General features: G+C 39.3%; 1 protein-coding gene across 4 annotated transcripts in view; it reads left to right on the forward strand.

Annotated features, from left to right (window-relative positions):
* slc6a9 (solute carrier family 6 member 9) overlaps positions 1 to 17,472 on the forward strand; it is a 112,381-nt gene that overhangs the window by 27,673 nt on the left and 67,236 nt on the right. For all 4 annotated transcript variants that reach the window (XM_042428951.1, XM_042428948.1, XM_042428950.1 and 1 more), the window contains one exon: positions 9,917 to 10,211. In XM_042428951.1, coding sequence (XP_042284885.1) covers positions 10,182 to 10,211 — 30 coding nt within the window. In that variant the 5' untranslated portion in view covers positions 9,917 to 10,181. The remainder of the gene's footprint in view (positions 1 to 9,916; positions 10,212 to 17,472) is intronic.

Below are 17,472 nucleotides of genomic sequence, written 5' to 3' on the forward strand. Positions count from 1 at the left end.
AAGAGACCTGACTCGCGTGTGGAGGAGTCACTTTGTAGCGCTATGTTAGAGCTCTTGCGCCGGCCGCCCAGAGAAGTGGATGTGCCCTACAACAGCAAGTCGATGCTGCAACATGATCATGATCAGAGTCAGAAATTGGCTTAAATGTCACAAACAGGATGGAGAAAAAGGTTAGTAGAGGGTGTGCCATTTGCGATGATTCACACTGAAATGACAGTTGACAGCAACAGAGAGAAGAACAGATTTAAAGTTTGACAGCTAAGACATGATTGGCTGATGGTGATTGTGACGGAATCTGATTGGATCTGATTAACTAAAAGAGTTAGTCTAACAAAATATGAGCAGTCTTTCATGAATTCTTATCAGTCACGGCTTATTGTGTGGGAGTCAGGACAGGTATGTGTGTTCCATCAGCAGTCTCTGTGTTGACGTAGATGCTGTGCATTTATAAAAAGAAAGTGTGAAGCACCATTAATCATGTCTGAATCATCTACAACCAAAACCTGTTTCCAAGTTGTTCCTCCCCCTGATCCCATCTTGCTGAGCATATGGCTTAATTAGCAGTGTCTGTTTTGCATCGCTAAATTTAACGATGCAGATGAAAATGGGGCTGCAAGTAATAATTATTCTTTTATAATCACTTAATCATTTAGGATGAAAACTTCAAAGAAATATTTAAAATATGCACATCACAGTCTAAGCAGTGTTGGGCAGTAGTGGCACTTCAAGCAGCGGCGTTACCAGTTTAACTACATTTCTCAGTAGTGTGGTGGTGGCATCTCTGTTTTCTGAATCAACTAGCTCTTCAGTAGCGAAGCTCTTTTATTGTTCAAGTAGCGCAGTAGCGTCCACACAAGCTACATTTTACAGAGCATTTCTGAAGCTCAAGTACAGTGGAGCCTTCTGATGTGGTCTGAAATGAAACGGTTAAGGATCAGTACGTGATGCCACTGCCATACCCTGACCTGTATGTGTAGCCAACAAAGCAACCCAGTATCATGGTAGTTGGTGAAATAGTCACATCGTGTACAGGGACACTTTTTCCATTTTTTTTTTGTGACACTCACCACGACTTTCAAACTAATGTATTTCATACCTGCACCATGTTTTTTTTTTCTGTCAGTCAGGACTCAGGAGCACAGAAGCTGTATTGTTTTTTCTCATTTGTTATTCTTTTTCTTTTTTTTAAAAGTACATCTGTTACATTACTTAACATTTAATCACAAGATTTTATCCTTGTTTTTATTTCTTTACTTAAATTTCATCAGTTCGCATCAGTCCAGTGGACGGACCGGAGGACCTGTCACCTGGAAATATTTTCCTCATTGTCACTGTGTTAAGCTTTTCTTTTAATGATATCCTCAACATTGAAAAGTGTCAATATGAAAGTGTCCTTGATAACTCAGCAATATGATAGGTTAATGTTAAGGCCATCAGTTTTAATTATTTCTCCTTTGATTATCTTCCCTCCTTTGATAGTGGAGGGCTATAGAAGGGCATTGTGTTGTGGATGGACTTTGCACATTTGACTACTGTTTTGGGTTGTTTGCCATCAGTGGGTCTCATTCCATTTCAAATTGCTGCTAGTCAGCTGCAACCCAAATCCAAATCTGTTTAAAAAAGGCATTTTATTATGAAGATAACCAGCCAACTAATGAGGAAGACTCTGTCTATATAAATATACAGCATATAGCTTGAGAGCCATATATATTGATTTTCCTGTATTGCCCAGGACAAAAAAGCTAAATATGCTAGCCTATGTAGCTAACGTTAGCCTTGTTATGCAGTGTGTCCATGCTTCATAAACACTTGCAGATGCAGCTGCTGCACAGATTGAAAGATCAGAAGAACAACAGATTGAAAAACAAAGTTGGTACTATAAATGTTTCTGTTTAGATGCTCCAGCAACTTGATGTATGATATAGTGATGTATAATTTGAGCTGCTGAATTAAAATCCCTCTTTTCCCTCACATGTGTCCTCCTGTAGTGATGCTGTGGTCATTCTACTCCCTGACTGTGTAGCTGCTCTCTGCAGATCCTCTCATCTCAACTTAGGACATTCCTTCAGCACTCCTCTGCAGCAAACACTGAGCATTTGCAATTGTCTTTCTAAACATGTTCCAGTACAAGTTTGTCCATTATTTAGCTGGTAACCAATGTATTATAGTTACACATAGCTGCAAAGGTGACCCATCCTTTAACTAAACTTCCTTTAATAAGTTAGTCATTGAACACAGTTGCTATGGCCTCTATAAGACACCACAGTCCAAATGTTAGATTTGTCTGAATTTCTCAGGTGAAACTACAGTGTTAGGCAGACAGTCTTTGATTTTGTACAGGTTTTTGCCCAATAAAAAAACAAGTGGAATGATGCCTCCAGTCTCCTGCCTTTTCTTTCATCCTGTTCTGAGCCTAGTTCAAAAGCAGTTGTTTTTAGCCATATTGTAACAAGTTAAATTAGAAAAACTTAATAGCAGTCAGTTGACACAAACAAGTATGACTGATATTCTCACGTTCTTGGTGAGGGATACATTTAATTGGAAGAGAATGAAAATAATTTAACTGATCCCTGATCAATTTTTTTTTCAGTTTTACTGCTGAAGTTTTCTGTTTCCTACCACTTATTCATCCAGACCACTGAGCTTAAAAATTCAGCAGTGAAACTGAAAAAATTAGAGATCCTGATAGATTTAGATTCAATTTTGCCTTTGGGTCATTTTTTGGTTTAACATTTACTTTTAATATGTGTTTTTGTTTGATTCTTGAGAGGTTTTGTTCAATTATAATGAAACAAATCTAATCCCATAAAATGTTAAGCTCTTCTTTGTTGAACTTTCATTGAATCATTGTGTTCACTGTTCCTTTTTAAAATGACAATGATAACCCTTACTGCAGGCTGTTGCAGTTGTTAATTACTTGAATATGCTGTTGAACATACTGTTGAGTATTTTGTGTGGGAGCATATGTTGAGGTGTTTAAGAGGATTATTGCCTCAGATTGTTTAAAATTAAACAAGTTTACTGCAAGACATGCCCTTTGTGTGTGACACAAAATTATTTGCAACAATAATCCCAACTAGACTGGGCTTCATTTTCCAAAATCATCTTCAGGCTAAAATGACCTTAGTCCATGGAGTTACAATGGGACTAAGATCTTCTTTTAGGAAATAGGCCTTACTCTGAAGACCTACCTTGTTAGTAACACTCACCAAGAAAGTGAGAATATCAGTCATATACATATGTGTAAACTGAATGCTGTTAAGTTTTTTCAATTTAACTTGTTACAATATGGATAGAAAGAGCTGCTTTTGAACTAGGCTCAGAACAGGATGAAAGAAAAGGTGCAACACTGGAGGCATCATTCCATTTGGTTTCTTTTATTGGGCAAAAACCCTGTACAAAATTTAAAGGCTGTGTCTGCCTTACATTGTAGTTCCACCTGAGAAAATTCAGACAAATCTAACATTTGGACTGAAGCGTATTACAGAGGCAGTAGCATCTGTTTTCAGTAACTGCCTCATTAAAAGAAGTATAAAAGACAAAGGATGGTTCACCTTTGCGGCTATGTGTAACTTCAATACATTGGTTACTGGCTAAATGATAGGCAAACTTGTATTGAAACATATTTATAAAGACAGATACATGAGACAAGTTGAAACTTGCAACTACTTGCAATGCACCTGTCTGCAAAACCTGCCAGTTTACATCAATGCAACAAGACGAGACAGTGTATCGTCTCCATAGCAACGACTCTCTGTACTTCCGTTCTAACTTACGGCTTTTCGGGGGTTTTTTGTAGCTGGATGTAATTTGTAGCATCTTAAAATATGAATGAGGATAGTGATAGTGAGTTACTTGCTACAGTTGCATTTCTAGTATTCATGAAACAGCGAAAACATGAAAAAAAACAAGAGGGTCGAGGCTCTCTTTTCCTCTGTCCAAAACTCAGCCATTTTGATTAGCTGACAGTTTGCTGACTTGACCAGCTGCCTTGGCTACGAGCTGATTGGCTGTTGAAACAGGTGATGTGCCTTACATTCTAAAACCAGCCACTGGCAACTTGACAAGCTGTTTCGCAGGCGACGCCATCGGCCAGCTTGAGTCAAGCTGAGACGGGCCAGATCACACCCCTGCAGTTTTTCCCTGCTATGTTCTAAAACGGTTTCATCTCGTTGTGAATCTTTGCTGGAGCATCTACACAGAAACATTTATAGCACCAGTTCCTCCTGACTCACAGTATGCATTTACCTGGGCTGGGGAGGGGACATCTAAGCTAATTGACTTTACAGTGGTAGTTTAACTTCTACAATCTGACTTTGTTTCTTATTTCAATCTGTGCAGTGGCTGCATTTGCAAGTGTGACTTTTTTCTGACATTCAGAACACGGGTTGTAAAAAAGTGAGGTTGTAAAAAATAGGCAGTAAATGAAATTGCAAAGCAATAATTGCCTTTGAAGTTCTTCTCTACATGTTACATGCTGTGCTGTCTCTTTGTTATGGGTGTAAAAATAAGTTGAAGTCTTTCTGCACATTGGCAATGCACTCGGTTTAGCTCAGTAGTCAGCACAGTTGTCTATGACCTGGGAGACACGAGACCTAGTGTGGGGACCTCTTTCATAAGATAGTTTATTCAGACACTTATTTTAACACTTTAATATCCTAAAATTAAAAGTGTAATAAAAACAAAAACTGGATTTTTTTCCCCCACTTTTATTTAGATACAAATATAAATAATTTTGCTGCCTCAACACATATAGATACAAATACTGCGCTCTCTGTGCATCCCTAATATTTACCTTCATATTTTATAGCCTGTGATTGTAAAATGTCAAGTTGCTCATTTAATTTTATATTCCCAAGAATATGTGACCGAGGATATTCAATACGAAATCATCTTTCTTAAAACATAGTCTTCCTCTATTAATACTGCGCCACGTCATCCAATGAAGCACTCTGCACTCTGTGTTGCATTTTTTGGGAGCAAACGCCAAGACACATTCTTTGTGTGATTGCGTTGGCTATTAAAACAGATTCTGATTGAATGTGCTACTGCACGTCATGCTGAAATAAAATCCCAAATCCAAGAATCATAAAGATACAAAAAAAATCTCTAGGGTTGTGTAAATAGTAGCCTATGCTCGTGTCGGTATTTGACAACCTAGGAAGGAGAACGGGTTGGTTTTTTCAACCCTAACCCTAACTCTAACCCTAACCTAAGCACTGCAGGCCTTCCTTCAAGCCTGTAGTAATGCCGTAGATTGTCAGCAGTATTGTAATCTCTGAAGGTGACTCATTTTGGTCACCAGTTCCACTAAAAAAAAAATAAAAACAAACAAAAAGCTACATTTTATATATTGGGCCTTCAAAGTGCTCTCTGAAACTAGGCCTGGGATGGCTTGTGTCCATGAATTGAGAAAATTAAAACTTTGTCACAGAGCTAAACCAAATACATCATTTGAAAGGTCTCGACCTGAAGAGTAACACATGTCAGTATGAAGACTCTAAATGGCTCCTGCTTTGAAATACTGACCTTCGAACCTTGACCTCGGTGCATGTTTGACAGCCTATAATTGAGCAACAAAAAGGGGTACAGATGTGGGACCAACTGCAGTAGAGAGCTCTTGACGTCAGCTATCATGTGAGTGTAGTCAACAATTAGGAGCACTGTCAAATATGGGTCAAATATGGTTAAAATTAATTTACATCCACGTAACAATTAGATATTTAAATTCTAATCACACAAATGTGTTTACCATCCCCATAAGCCCCTCAGTGTACTCTCAATTCAGTATTTATAACTTCCAATTCTAGGAAAAACACTAATATTTTTTCAAAAACTACAATTTCCTAGAGCCCCGCCATGCAGCTTGATACAAATCTATACCACAGTTGTAGTTCTTCTGGTATGCAAGGTAGGGTTGTAAAAAGATATATCTACTGAATATATCAAATATCTAGTACAGCCAAACTAGTTATTACACTGCATCTAGATGATCTATGTTTATGTCTATCTATTGTTTATTTCAGATATTTTAGCCAAAACAGGAGTTGAATGCGCCAAGTCTGCCCACAACACAACGCCCCTCCATTAGCCACGTCATCCAATGTTGTGTGTGTGTGTGTGTGAATGGGGTGGGGGGAGTCAATGAACGAGCTGCACACAAAAATCTAAATCAGTGTAGCATAAATTCAGTAAGTAAAATTAAATAGCACATATCCATAATGGTAATATATAGTATCAAAAACTGACAAAAAAAGGCTATTTCTCAGAATTGAAGGAGAAATAATTAAATAGATGGTCTTAACATTAACCTATAGTATTTTTGAGTTATCGAGGACACTTTTGTGTTTTTGTGTTGAGAAATGTTGAAGATATCATTAAAAGAAAACCTTAATGTGGTGATAGTGAGAAAAATACTTCTGGGTGGTGGGTCCTCCAGTCCGCCCACTGACTGATACAATTAAAATGAAGAAATAAAAACCAGGATAAAATCTTGTTGTGATTAAATGTTAAGTAATGTAGCGGGTATAGTTTAGAAAAACAAATGAGAAAAAACAATAGGCTACAGCTTCTGTGCTCCTGTGTCCTGACTCACAGAAAAAAAACATGGTGCAGGCACAAAAGAGATTCCAATTGAAATACATTAATTTGAAAGTCATGCTGAGTGTCACAGAAAAGATGGAAAATTCATGTCCATGTACACAAATCTACAGATTAAATTTTGTGACTATTTCATGAACCGCCATGATACTGGGCTGGACAGAGGCACTTCCATATGGTGGTGACATCACTTACCAGTCCTTGGCTGATGCATATTCTTACTCTGCTGCAGGGAAATACAGGGTCCATCCAAATACCCACACTTGCAGTTTTGATCACTTCAGTGCATGTGCTCACATATCGTCAGGTAGTAGGCAGGTGTGTTCCACTTTAAAAATATACCAACACACATACACGTAACCCACAGTGATGCACACTTCTCTTTATACCACTTTGAAGCAATATTCAGAGCCAACTGTACCATACAATTCACCACAGTGTATTGCGCAGCACCAGTTTAGTTGTTGTTGGTAGTGCACCTATAGGCTGGTTTTAGGACCGACAATAATCTACAGACAAGAAGAAGTTGAAGTTCATAAGTTGGATTTAGCATGAATATTAATACTAATATAAAAACACTGAAGTATGACAGAGCCCCCACAGATGGTTATCACCAAACATTGACAATTAATCTGTTCTACTTGATGGGACTGATAACACTAATATCGCATAAGCTATCTGACTAACACTGTCAAGATGAATTTCAAAGATTTAGAGAAACATGTCTCCTTCTTAAAAAATGTTATCAGACAGAAACCATTCAAAACGATACTGTATTATGTCTCTTTTATGTAGCCGAAATTCAACCTACCTGCTTCTAGATATAATTTAAATTTTGAATTGCTTTGTATTTCTCTTCTCAGCTCCGGAATGTGAGTTTTTTTTACTGTGACTGTATCACTGTTTGGTTGGTTCAACTCTTTCTTCAGCAAATCATAGGAGCTCAGTTGTGCCATTTACAGTATTTGTATCTGCATGATTGATGGGATGTCCTTATTAGTCAACAGTGACCCGCTCTGATAAATCTCCACAATCTTGTAGTCTTAACAGTTACTGTTACTGCGGCAGTAACAGGAAATATGTCACACAAGTAGCCACTTGACTACTTGCCAAATACAAACTAAAACAAATAAACCAATACCAATAGGAGACTTTCACTCTTTGATGGGGGGAAATGAGGGAACAGGGGAAAGTTTAGATTACTCTGAAATATTACTTTTGTAGTTTTTAACATTGGCCAGCAGAGGGTACAACACAAATGCAAGTCTATACAAAACCGGAGTATGGTAGTTAGTCAAAATTATTTGCTTAAAATGTATGTAGAAACAGCTACTAGTACAGAGTAGGCCTAATAGCTGGGTTTAAGAAGTTATGGGACATCTTCAAATGTCTTGTTTTATTCAACTACAGTCCAAACCCCAAAGATGTTCAATTGTAAATTATATAAAACAGAGAAATCAGCTGAGAAAATCAGAAAATTCCAGTTAGAACCAGAGTATATTTGGCAATTTGGTTGATAAAACTAATGGGACAGTTAATTATTTATTATTGAATAGTAAGCCAAGTGGCCTAACATCACAGCATTCTCCTTAGATAAGGTAAAGCTAAAAGGGGACCCCAAAAGCACAAATCACAGTCATACAAACTGATTATTAATTTCATCATTAATCAAATCGGTGTTAAGGTTTTATCATGTGATTGGTGCCCCAGAACTAGATGTTTAGGCCCTGGAACATCACTCATAGGAGCCAACAGACACGTCAGGTCTTAGGGTGAGTTTGATGTAATGTCTTATCGCCACTCCTCCTGGGATTGCCCAATAGGCTCAACTCTTGTGTACATACATTAGTAGAGTCAACCAGTGGGATAGATCCAGAGCACTTTGAGTTGATCAGACTTCACACTACACACCAGTCAATTTCTCACCGTTGAACTGATTCTGTTTTTCTGATGTAGAGGTTGGTGTTTACTCTTTGTTCTTCTGCAAACATCATAACGTGGATGGTAAGTTTCAGTTTTTAAACCCAGTTTTTGTTTCTTATCTTTTTATTGATGTGCAGCGTGCTGTGTATGATGGATGTCCCAAGGCATTTTGGAGTCCCTGTAGGCTTCAGTACATGTGAGAGGCAGAGTGTGTGCATGCGTGTGTTTGTATGTGTGTAACACTGAATGGTGGCTATATTTGGCCACTTTTTTTCTCTCCCTTTTGCTGGGATGCTTTTAGTACACTGTTTAGGGTTTTTATTCATTGAGTCAGTGATGGAGACAGATGCAGGGAGACATGTTCCAGACTTAGTCTTTTATACACACTCCAGCCCACACATGACAGCTTAGAGACCTCACTGTTTTTTGAAACTTCTAGACCAACCATGAACTGCAGTATACAGTATTAGCACCAATGAAGTTATGTAATTAGATGACAGAAAAAGTTTTTACTGAAGCAATTTAAGTAATCAATTATTCTCTGGTTCCAGCTTGTCTAATGTGATTTGCTGCTTTTCTCTCTGTTTTATATTTCTGTAAATTGAATATAAATCGGGGAGTTATGACTGGCATTTTAAAAAATAAACCAAACAATTAATTGATCAATTAATCAGTAATGAAGATAAAACATGAGTTGAAGCCCTAGTTTTTACATAGCACTTCATGCTGGAGGAGTTTCTCAACACCAGTCTCCACTGATCATTTTTCATTTTTGATATAATTTCAGATATTAAAAAAGTCACATTATTCATTTTCACTGTTCAAATTGATCACAGGGGACAGGATAAAAACTACTAACCAGATATGAAAATTTGATGTAAGTTGCCAACATAAGCATTTCTCGGAAGTGATTCTCAGAAGTATTTTCTGCCAATGTCTTCTCAATCCAGGCTGTTTTTGAGTGTGCTTTTCCAGTTTGGCTTTCACACAGCAGTAGTCAATGGGCAGTCTAAACATTCCCCTAACAGTTAATCTCTTTGCACAAAAGGACACTTTGTTATGGCAGCTGCTTTGCTACAAAATGCAAATCTGTTACTACATGTTTTCTAAATTCTTTCTCTGCATCATTTCTTACAGATTCCATAGAAGTTTTATTTACTTAAGTTCAGTTTAATAAACTATCAGAGCACAAACTACAGATTTTGTGTTCTTATCTTTTATCAAGAAGCAGGTCGTGTACAAAGACTGAGGAATTGTTTTGAACGTGGCCAAGGGGACAAGTAACTAAAAAGTGTTGCCTCAACCCCCCCCCCCCAACCACCTCCACCCCCAACCCCCCCTCACTCCTCTCCTCCCTCCACCCCTCTCTGCCTGTCACATGTTCTTTTCACAGCATAGAAAAGTTTCTGGATTAGGGCAGAATTAACACAAAGCGTCGACGCCACTCCAGCTACACTCCCAAACAACAGAGAAGAGGCAGCGGAGGGACGGGGAACAGGAGAGAGTGACGCGACGGGGCGAAGACACTCGGAACGAACGAAAAAGTCCAAACTGTGATAGCGAGGGGCAGACAAGTCCATCTCAGAGAGAGAGAGAGGCAGCTGAGGCAGAGACGGCAGCAGAGAGGCAGGGGATCTTTGCCGACAAGGTCCTGAAGGATGGAAGAGAAGCAGTTTGCTGGGATCCTGGTGAGTTTTACTCTTGTTCAGTGAACACACTCATACACAGGCACACTTTTCAAAGCAGTAACACACATACAAGTGTACATATGTGTGTATATATATGTGTGTATATATATATATATATATATATACACAGAGAGAGAGAGAGATGTCATACATGGATGCAGCCACATCTCAGAGTGCACTGGTGGGATGCAGCTGCTGGACCACCAGTTGAGTCACCTCCTCTTTTCCCCAGTTTGAGCCGCAGGAGGCCAGTTATTTTAGTTTCACTGTACTGGTTGTTTTCCTTTTTAAAAGTAACACCCAAAAGAAGAATATTATGCTCACAATTTTCTGATTTAGATCTTAACTTTTCATCTGACCTACAGCTGACCCCAAATTAGCCAACATCTTAATCTTGTTTATCTTTGAAACAAGAAAGATAAGTCTTCTTCTGAATAATAAGCCTGTACTTTCCTTCTTAGTCGTCATTGTGTTGGTGTTTTAGTGCAGCTGACAGAGCTGTCATCACCTGCTGTTCACCGCGGCACTGCTCAGTACACATCGTCCACTAAACACTGTCCTAAAAATCCCCAAAGTTTGTCTTTACCTACGTCATAGAAACTTCCCTCCTCATTACCCAACTCTGCTTTTACTGTACCCCATTAGCCTGATCTTTGCAACTTACGCAAACATGTTTTCAGTTTTTTTGGCTGCTGATAAGAGATCGGGTCAAGAGGTAAATGTGTCAGTGTCAGGCCTGTGCTGTTGGTGGAGCCATAAATAGAGGTTTGGCGTCATTGGCAGTCAGGTCACTTCTCTTTCTCTCTTTCTCTCTCTCCCTCCAGTCCAAGTCCTCCAGTCCGTCTTGAGACAGCGATAAACACAAACTTGGAGCTCCGACTCTCTTCTGACATTCTCGCTCGTTTGAAGCCTCGCTTTCCTCCCCGATGACATTTTTTTTTCTCTCTCCTCCTCTCTGTCCTTTCGAGATGCATATCCGCATTAAAATGCATACACACTGTCTGAACATAAGAGGCGACGTTATCAGTCTTGCCTGCTCGCTCCTCTCGATCTCTCTAACAACATTTGAAGGTGGTCGGAGGATGGAGATTTTCTTCTTGTTCTCAGAACTTTTTTATTTATGTTTATCTGTGTTTTCAGCTCAGTGACAGATTGTCAGTCAAGCTTTTGCCTAGTTAGGCACTGCTGGATAGATGTATGTTTAGATATGGCAGTGAGGTTCAAAAGTAAAAGTGATAGTCACAAGAGGAGGATTTGAATAGTTTCGCTGGAGGAGGGTTGGGCCTGTTTTTAACTACATCTGGAAAGTACCTTATGTGCTCACTGTTAACGTATGCACAATTTCACTGATCCTCACCCACTCAGAGGAGTTTGCCATGACTCCTCAGAGCCACTAGGTATATATATATATATATATATATATATATATAGTCCAACAATGAGTGAACGCATCAACTAATAAATTAATCTCGTAGTTAGTCTTGAGTGTTTGAATGCACTACTGTGTGAATTCATGAGGCATTGTGAAACATCTTTTCAAACACAAAGCGCACATTTTGAGGCAAAAAGTGCATTAATCATTCAATTTCACTGCAGTTAAAACTTCAATGATCTTAAAAAACAAGGTTCAATCCTTTTTAAAATGTGCTTTCAGTAAATGAAAAATGTATATTATGGACTTAAATGGTGGAAAGCTGCATGATGTCAAACTTCATAGCAAGTTGCAGCTTTGCCATAAGACAACAATACTGCCACATCATTACTTGATATGCTAATAACCACTCTACAGTATCACTGTCTTGACTAGAGCCTCTTCTTATCACTAATGTAAATGATGGTTTATTTAATTTGGCTCTAGGCATCACAGCAGGTAGTGAATACTTTGTTTGCTCTCTTGATCTGAAAGTTTTGTTCACTGGCCAACACTTTTTTCGATTTGGCAGGAAATACAAAATTAAAAAGCCATTTGAAATTGATACGAAGAAGTCATGTGACTTGGCATTAATAACTATTGAAATGATTTTACATTTAGGCTTGTCTTCAAATTAGGCTCAGTTGCAGGCACAACTATGCCCCCCCCCCCCCCCCCCCCCCAAAAAAAAAATTAGGGCATAAAGCTTTACTTTTCTGTCTCCTAGCCCAGATTCTGACTTTAGGTTGTTTTTATAACATCTAAATGTGTCTGTTTTTTCCTCAAAAAGTAGGGCAGGGTTAGGGTGTAACAGGCACACACATCTTATCTATGAAGGTAAACATGCCACAGAACTGCGGGTAGATTGTATAACTGCAGCAGTGACAGTGGACAACCAATCATGCACACTTCAACAAAACTCTCCTCTTATGATTGGGACCGTTGTCTTCAGCAGTGGTAGACAGTGATGTCAGAATCAACAAAGAATGAAAGAAAGCGTGTGTGTGTGTGAAAGAGGGAGAGAGAGAGAGAGAGAGAGAGAGCATTTCAGGCACAATCTTAGACCTTGCTCTCCCATCGCCAGCTGTCACTTCACTTTTTGTCCCGTTCCTCCCTCTTCAGCTCTTTTCTATCTCTTATCCTCCGTATCATTCTCTTCTTCCTCATCCATCTTTCCACATTCATAACACATATTTATTCCTCTGTCATTCCTTGTTTAATTCACTAATTTTCACCTCTGTTGAGTGTGAAAATTGCATTTTCTGTTGTGTTTTCCCAAGATAGTTTTTTTTTTTTTTTTTTTTTTGTGGTAGCGCTTTCTTTACTGTCTGGTTAAATTTATTTCTGCTGGCCCAGATGGTTGGTGGATGGATCTGTCACCGTAAATCTCGTGACACACAAGGCGCTCGCTTCCTGCTACCGCTTGGCTCAGGCTGGTAGCCTTCTGCCGGGACCTTTTCGCTCCAAACTTAATTCCCCCGCTTGTTCAGTGTTCAAAGGCAGCCTCATATCCTCAATCTTCCTGCGTTGTCTTTGACCGCCCTGGAAGCCACCACTTCCACTGAACGGATGAGCAGATGGTGCCCTGGCACAAGCTTTTATTGGACTGATAGCTGTCCCTTTGTTTTCACTCCCTAGTTACTTCTTTCTCCTTGTTGTCTTTAAAATGTCTGCAGTTTGGATGTATGTATAAGGATGTGAGAGGAGGAGGAGGAGTTGGACTGAGGTTTTGCTTATTTGTGTGCTGAGCGCTGTGTTCATACGTCTGGCTGTGCAGACCACTGCTGCCCCTCCATCACCATCAAGGCCAAATAGAGAAAGAAGTCATCTAACACTGGCTTCTGCTCAAAGTTTAACATTGACAAGGCTTTTAGTGTTAGCTTGTTTCCATGCATCAAAAATGTGTAAGGGGGACAGATGGATAATTAAAGTCCCCCTCCATTAAAAATGTGTTTTTCTAATTGTTGCTTCACTTGGATGTTTGTTCTTCACTGTGGAGAATGAAGTATTCATTCATCATTCATCTGCTGAAGGGGCAAAGTTTGTCTGAGCTCACCTTGTTTAAAACATGTACATATAAGCATTATTTTGTATGATCACTAGTTAAGAAATCAATGGTCCAATTATGGAAGTGTGACGTGGAAACTAGCACACATGACTAGATACATACACACATAGAGAGCGGACCTTCCAAGGAGAAATCTTGTGTCCAGTAGTTACAATTTTGAAATCAATATTTGCAAATTCATAGAGTTGATTTTTTTTTTAATGAGGGAGAAGGAGGAGATGAAAACTTTGTATGTGTCTTAAACATGTCTGGAGAGGATCTTTTAAAATGATAATGTTGTGAAATGACAGCAGCATCCACATGCCTGTTTGTGATACAAACAAGATGGGGACCTACTGTACCTTTAATTCCAGTTGTTATGATGATGCTTCTGATGCCTGGGATACTTTTTAAGTAAAAATCCAAATTGGTACAAGCAGAAAGCCCCTTTATTTTTAGCAGATTTGGGGCATAATGTCATTTTACATTAAAGATGCGGTCTTTTGTCATTCTTACTTATCAAAATGTAGAATAAAGGTCGATATAAATATTCGCTGTGGCTATGCAAAATTTTAAAGTTCACTATCTTACATTTCGTTCTTATACCATGCTGTAAAGAATAGTTTGTTAGACAGTCTTCCCTTACTTGTTTTTTAATTTAGAACTGATTCTCAATATCTGACACTAGTCCACATACAAAAATTTCTTCTAGATCACCGAAAACATTATGGCAATGCTGCCCAAATGTGAGCTAATGATGAAGATAAAATGTCTTGTATGCACATTGTACATTTTGCATATTGCAGTGTGTAATAATGCACGAGTCTCACTTTATAATTACACAGGAATGTGGTTTTGTAAGGCTGTCCTTACCCCACAGTCGAGTGTGTGTGCACGCGTGTGTGTGTGTGCGCGTGTGTCATTTCCCAGGGGTTGTGTGGCTAATGTGTGCTGTAGGCTGTGAAGTGGAAACTAAATGGAAAGAAATAGTGGAACCCACACCCACAACCTCCCCGGGGTCAGAACACACACACACACCCATGCACACTCAAACACACACATTCAAACATGATGGACCACGCACACATTAAGTCCACACATGAGAATACTACATACACATAAACATAGTTGAGATTTCTGCACAAGTGTTCACAGACACATAAACCCACAAAAACACACATTTGTTTGAACAGACAAAACGATGAACACACACCCCAAACACAATCTGTTTGATGCAAAGTAGACGCAAGGGAAGTATTCTACTGTCCCTTGTTCCATTTTATTTTAAAATATAAAATAACAAATACACAATCTGTTTGGTGACTCATGGCCGCGAGGCTGGGACTTTTGCTCTGAAAGTGTACTGTGCAGCCCAAATTGTGGCCCAGGGACCAATTTTGGACCCGCCAGGCATGCTTCATTTTGATTGAGGATGCTTTTTTAAAGTTTTGTTTGTTCCTTGTGCCTCGACTTGTTTGTACTCAATGTGCATATCTATGAATGTTGCCAAATATTTTTTATAGTTTATACTCTTTGGAACTGTATATTGTCAGTAAAGTGGTAACCATGTGCTCCATATAATACGATTACATTTATTACAGGTGAAACTAGACAGTTTCTCTCTTCCTCTCCGTCCTTATGTAAGAAACATATTGAGTTGCCAGTCAGCCAGTTTAGTTAACAGCAGTGCTCAGCAACCGTGTTGACTGCCTCTGGGGCGAGAGGCCAACAAACAGATGTGAACCGAGAGAGAGAGAGAGAAAGAGCCATAAGGGCAGGTGGGGGTAGAAGAGTCAGACATGATTTCTGTTTCTGATTTCACCCCCCGACTGACCAGCTGAATGAGAAGGGAGAAAAAAAAAATACAAGCGGCCGTACGGGGCACAGGCAGCGCCCAACGTCAGCTTAACGGCAGCCACTGTGGCGAACGTACAATTGAGGGACAAGAGCCACAAATGCCAAACACGTCCACTGCTGGGCACTCTTTAAAAGGTAACCCACCACCAACCAACCCCCCATGTACGCTCACACGCACACACGCATGCACACACACATGCACACACACAGCAAGGAGAAAAAAAAAAAACGACTCCATTGTGTTTCGGACCTTTAGATTTTATTTGGAAAAACCACTCAGGCTGAAAATTTCGTTTTTCTGATTTTCTTCCTCTCTCCTTCTTTTTCTGGTTTAATGGGTCTCCCTCCCTCCCACTCCACAAAAAGACAAGTAAGTTAGAAAAGGGGGACTTCACCCTCTTCCTCTCTCATCCCCTGAAGTCGGTGAAATTATGGACAGGGTTCTCACATTGTGTCGACACAACGGAGCTCTTAAATCTCCCCCCGTTTCTTTTAGTATTATTATCATATTCAACGGTTTCCAATAGAACTCCTTTCAAAGGCCTTTTCAGAACCATATTTAGGTAATTTGTTGCGCTTGAACCCAACCTGCTCCCTGCCTCTGTGTGTGTATGTGAGTGTTGAATGGCAGCTATAAGCCTGGGACGAGGGGGGATCTGCTTTTCTCAGGGCCGGACAGCCCTCTCCTGCTTGGACACACACCTCCCCTGTGTTATTTATCACTTTTCCTCCTCTCACTGCCTTTTCCTCTCTTTAGCCCCTTTCAGACATGGAATCTGTAACATTGCTGGGTTCATCTGTCTGATAAAGTATTGGCTTTTTGGCTTTTAAAAACACAGATTATGGAAAAGTTCCATGTTGACTCTTTGCAAACATGTCAGATCCAGGTGCACCGCTGCTGGAAAACAGCTGTTATTTGGAAAATAATGTCATCAAGGAAGAAGAGCGAGCTCACTGGCTGCCTCAATGATGAAATAGAAAACTTTTTTTGATGTTGACTGTTTATCCTCACAGCTTGACTGTCGACCATGTACAGTGGGGGAGACTCGCCCTCACTGCAGAAACCCTAATAGTTTTCTGTAACGTTCCATATACATTTCTCCCTATTTTACACTGCCCGACAGCGACGACACCAATACAGTTAGACATAAAAATGGATGAGACTGGCTCTAATCGAGTTCTGTTTTTCTCACATACAGTTGATTTCGTCTTGCTGCATCTCTGTCCTATAAGCAGCTGGCATTGAAAGTTGAAAATTAAGAGTAACCTGGCTTAAATTATGTGATCATGATTACTAAGCGGGGTTTTCATTTTCAGAATATTAGAACATGTCTTTAAAGCAGCCTTATTTGATTTTTATTGCCCGCTTGGGGGCAGCAGAGCAAGATGTAAAAAAAAACATACATATGTGATATATTATCACAATATGAAGTTATTATGGTGAACGTGTTACCAAACCTGTTTCAAAATCAAGGAGATATAGAGCAAGGTTTGCACTCATTTGGAGTTGTGTCTCTATTTCCCTGATGAATGTGAGTCCAATATTCACTCTCCTTTTAGCTCTGTTTTGGTCTCCACCAACTTCTGATGGAAATTTGTGGCTGTTTAGCCACTAAATGCTCCGCCATGTTTTCCAGACAGTTAACTTGTCCACTAGAAGCAGGAGAGTGAACCAAAGCAGTAAAGTTGCAGGCTGTAAAATCAAAACAATGAGCTGAAAAACACTAAAACAACCCATAGAGCAGAGCTGGGTCATAAATCTGCCTTGGATTCATCACTACTAGTGATTCCTCTCACATTACACATAGTCATTTGATCCATTGTTATAATAAAACTATTGATTAGTGCAGATAATATGTTTAACAAACAAGAGAAAATGTATGAAACATTTATTCATTAATTCAGCTCATTCACTCTGTATTTTGTTTCTTAGGTGGTGTATTAAA

Source organism: Thunnus maccoyii, chromosome 12, assembly GCF_910596095.1.
Source record: "Thunnus maccoyii chromosome 12, fThuMac1.1, whole genome shotgun sequence".
NCBI classification, from domain to species: Eukaryota; Metazoa; Chordata; class Actinopteri; order Scombriformes; family Scombridae; genus Thunnus; species Thunnus maccoyii.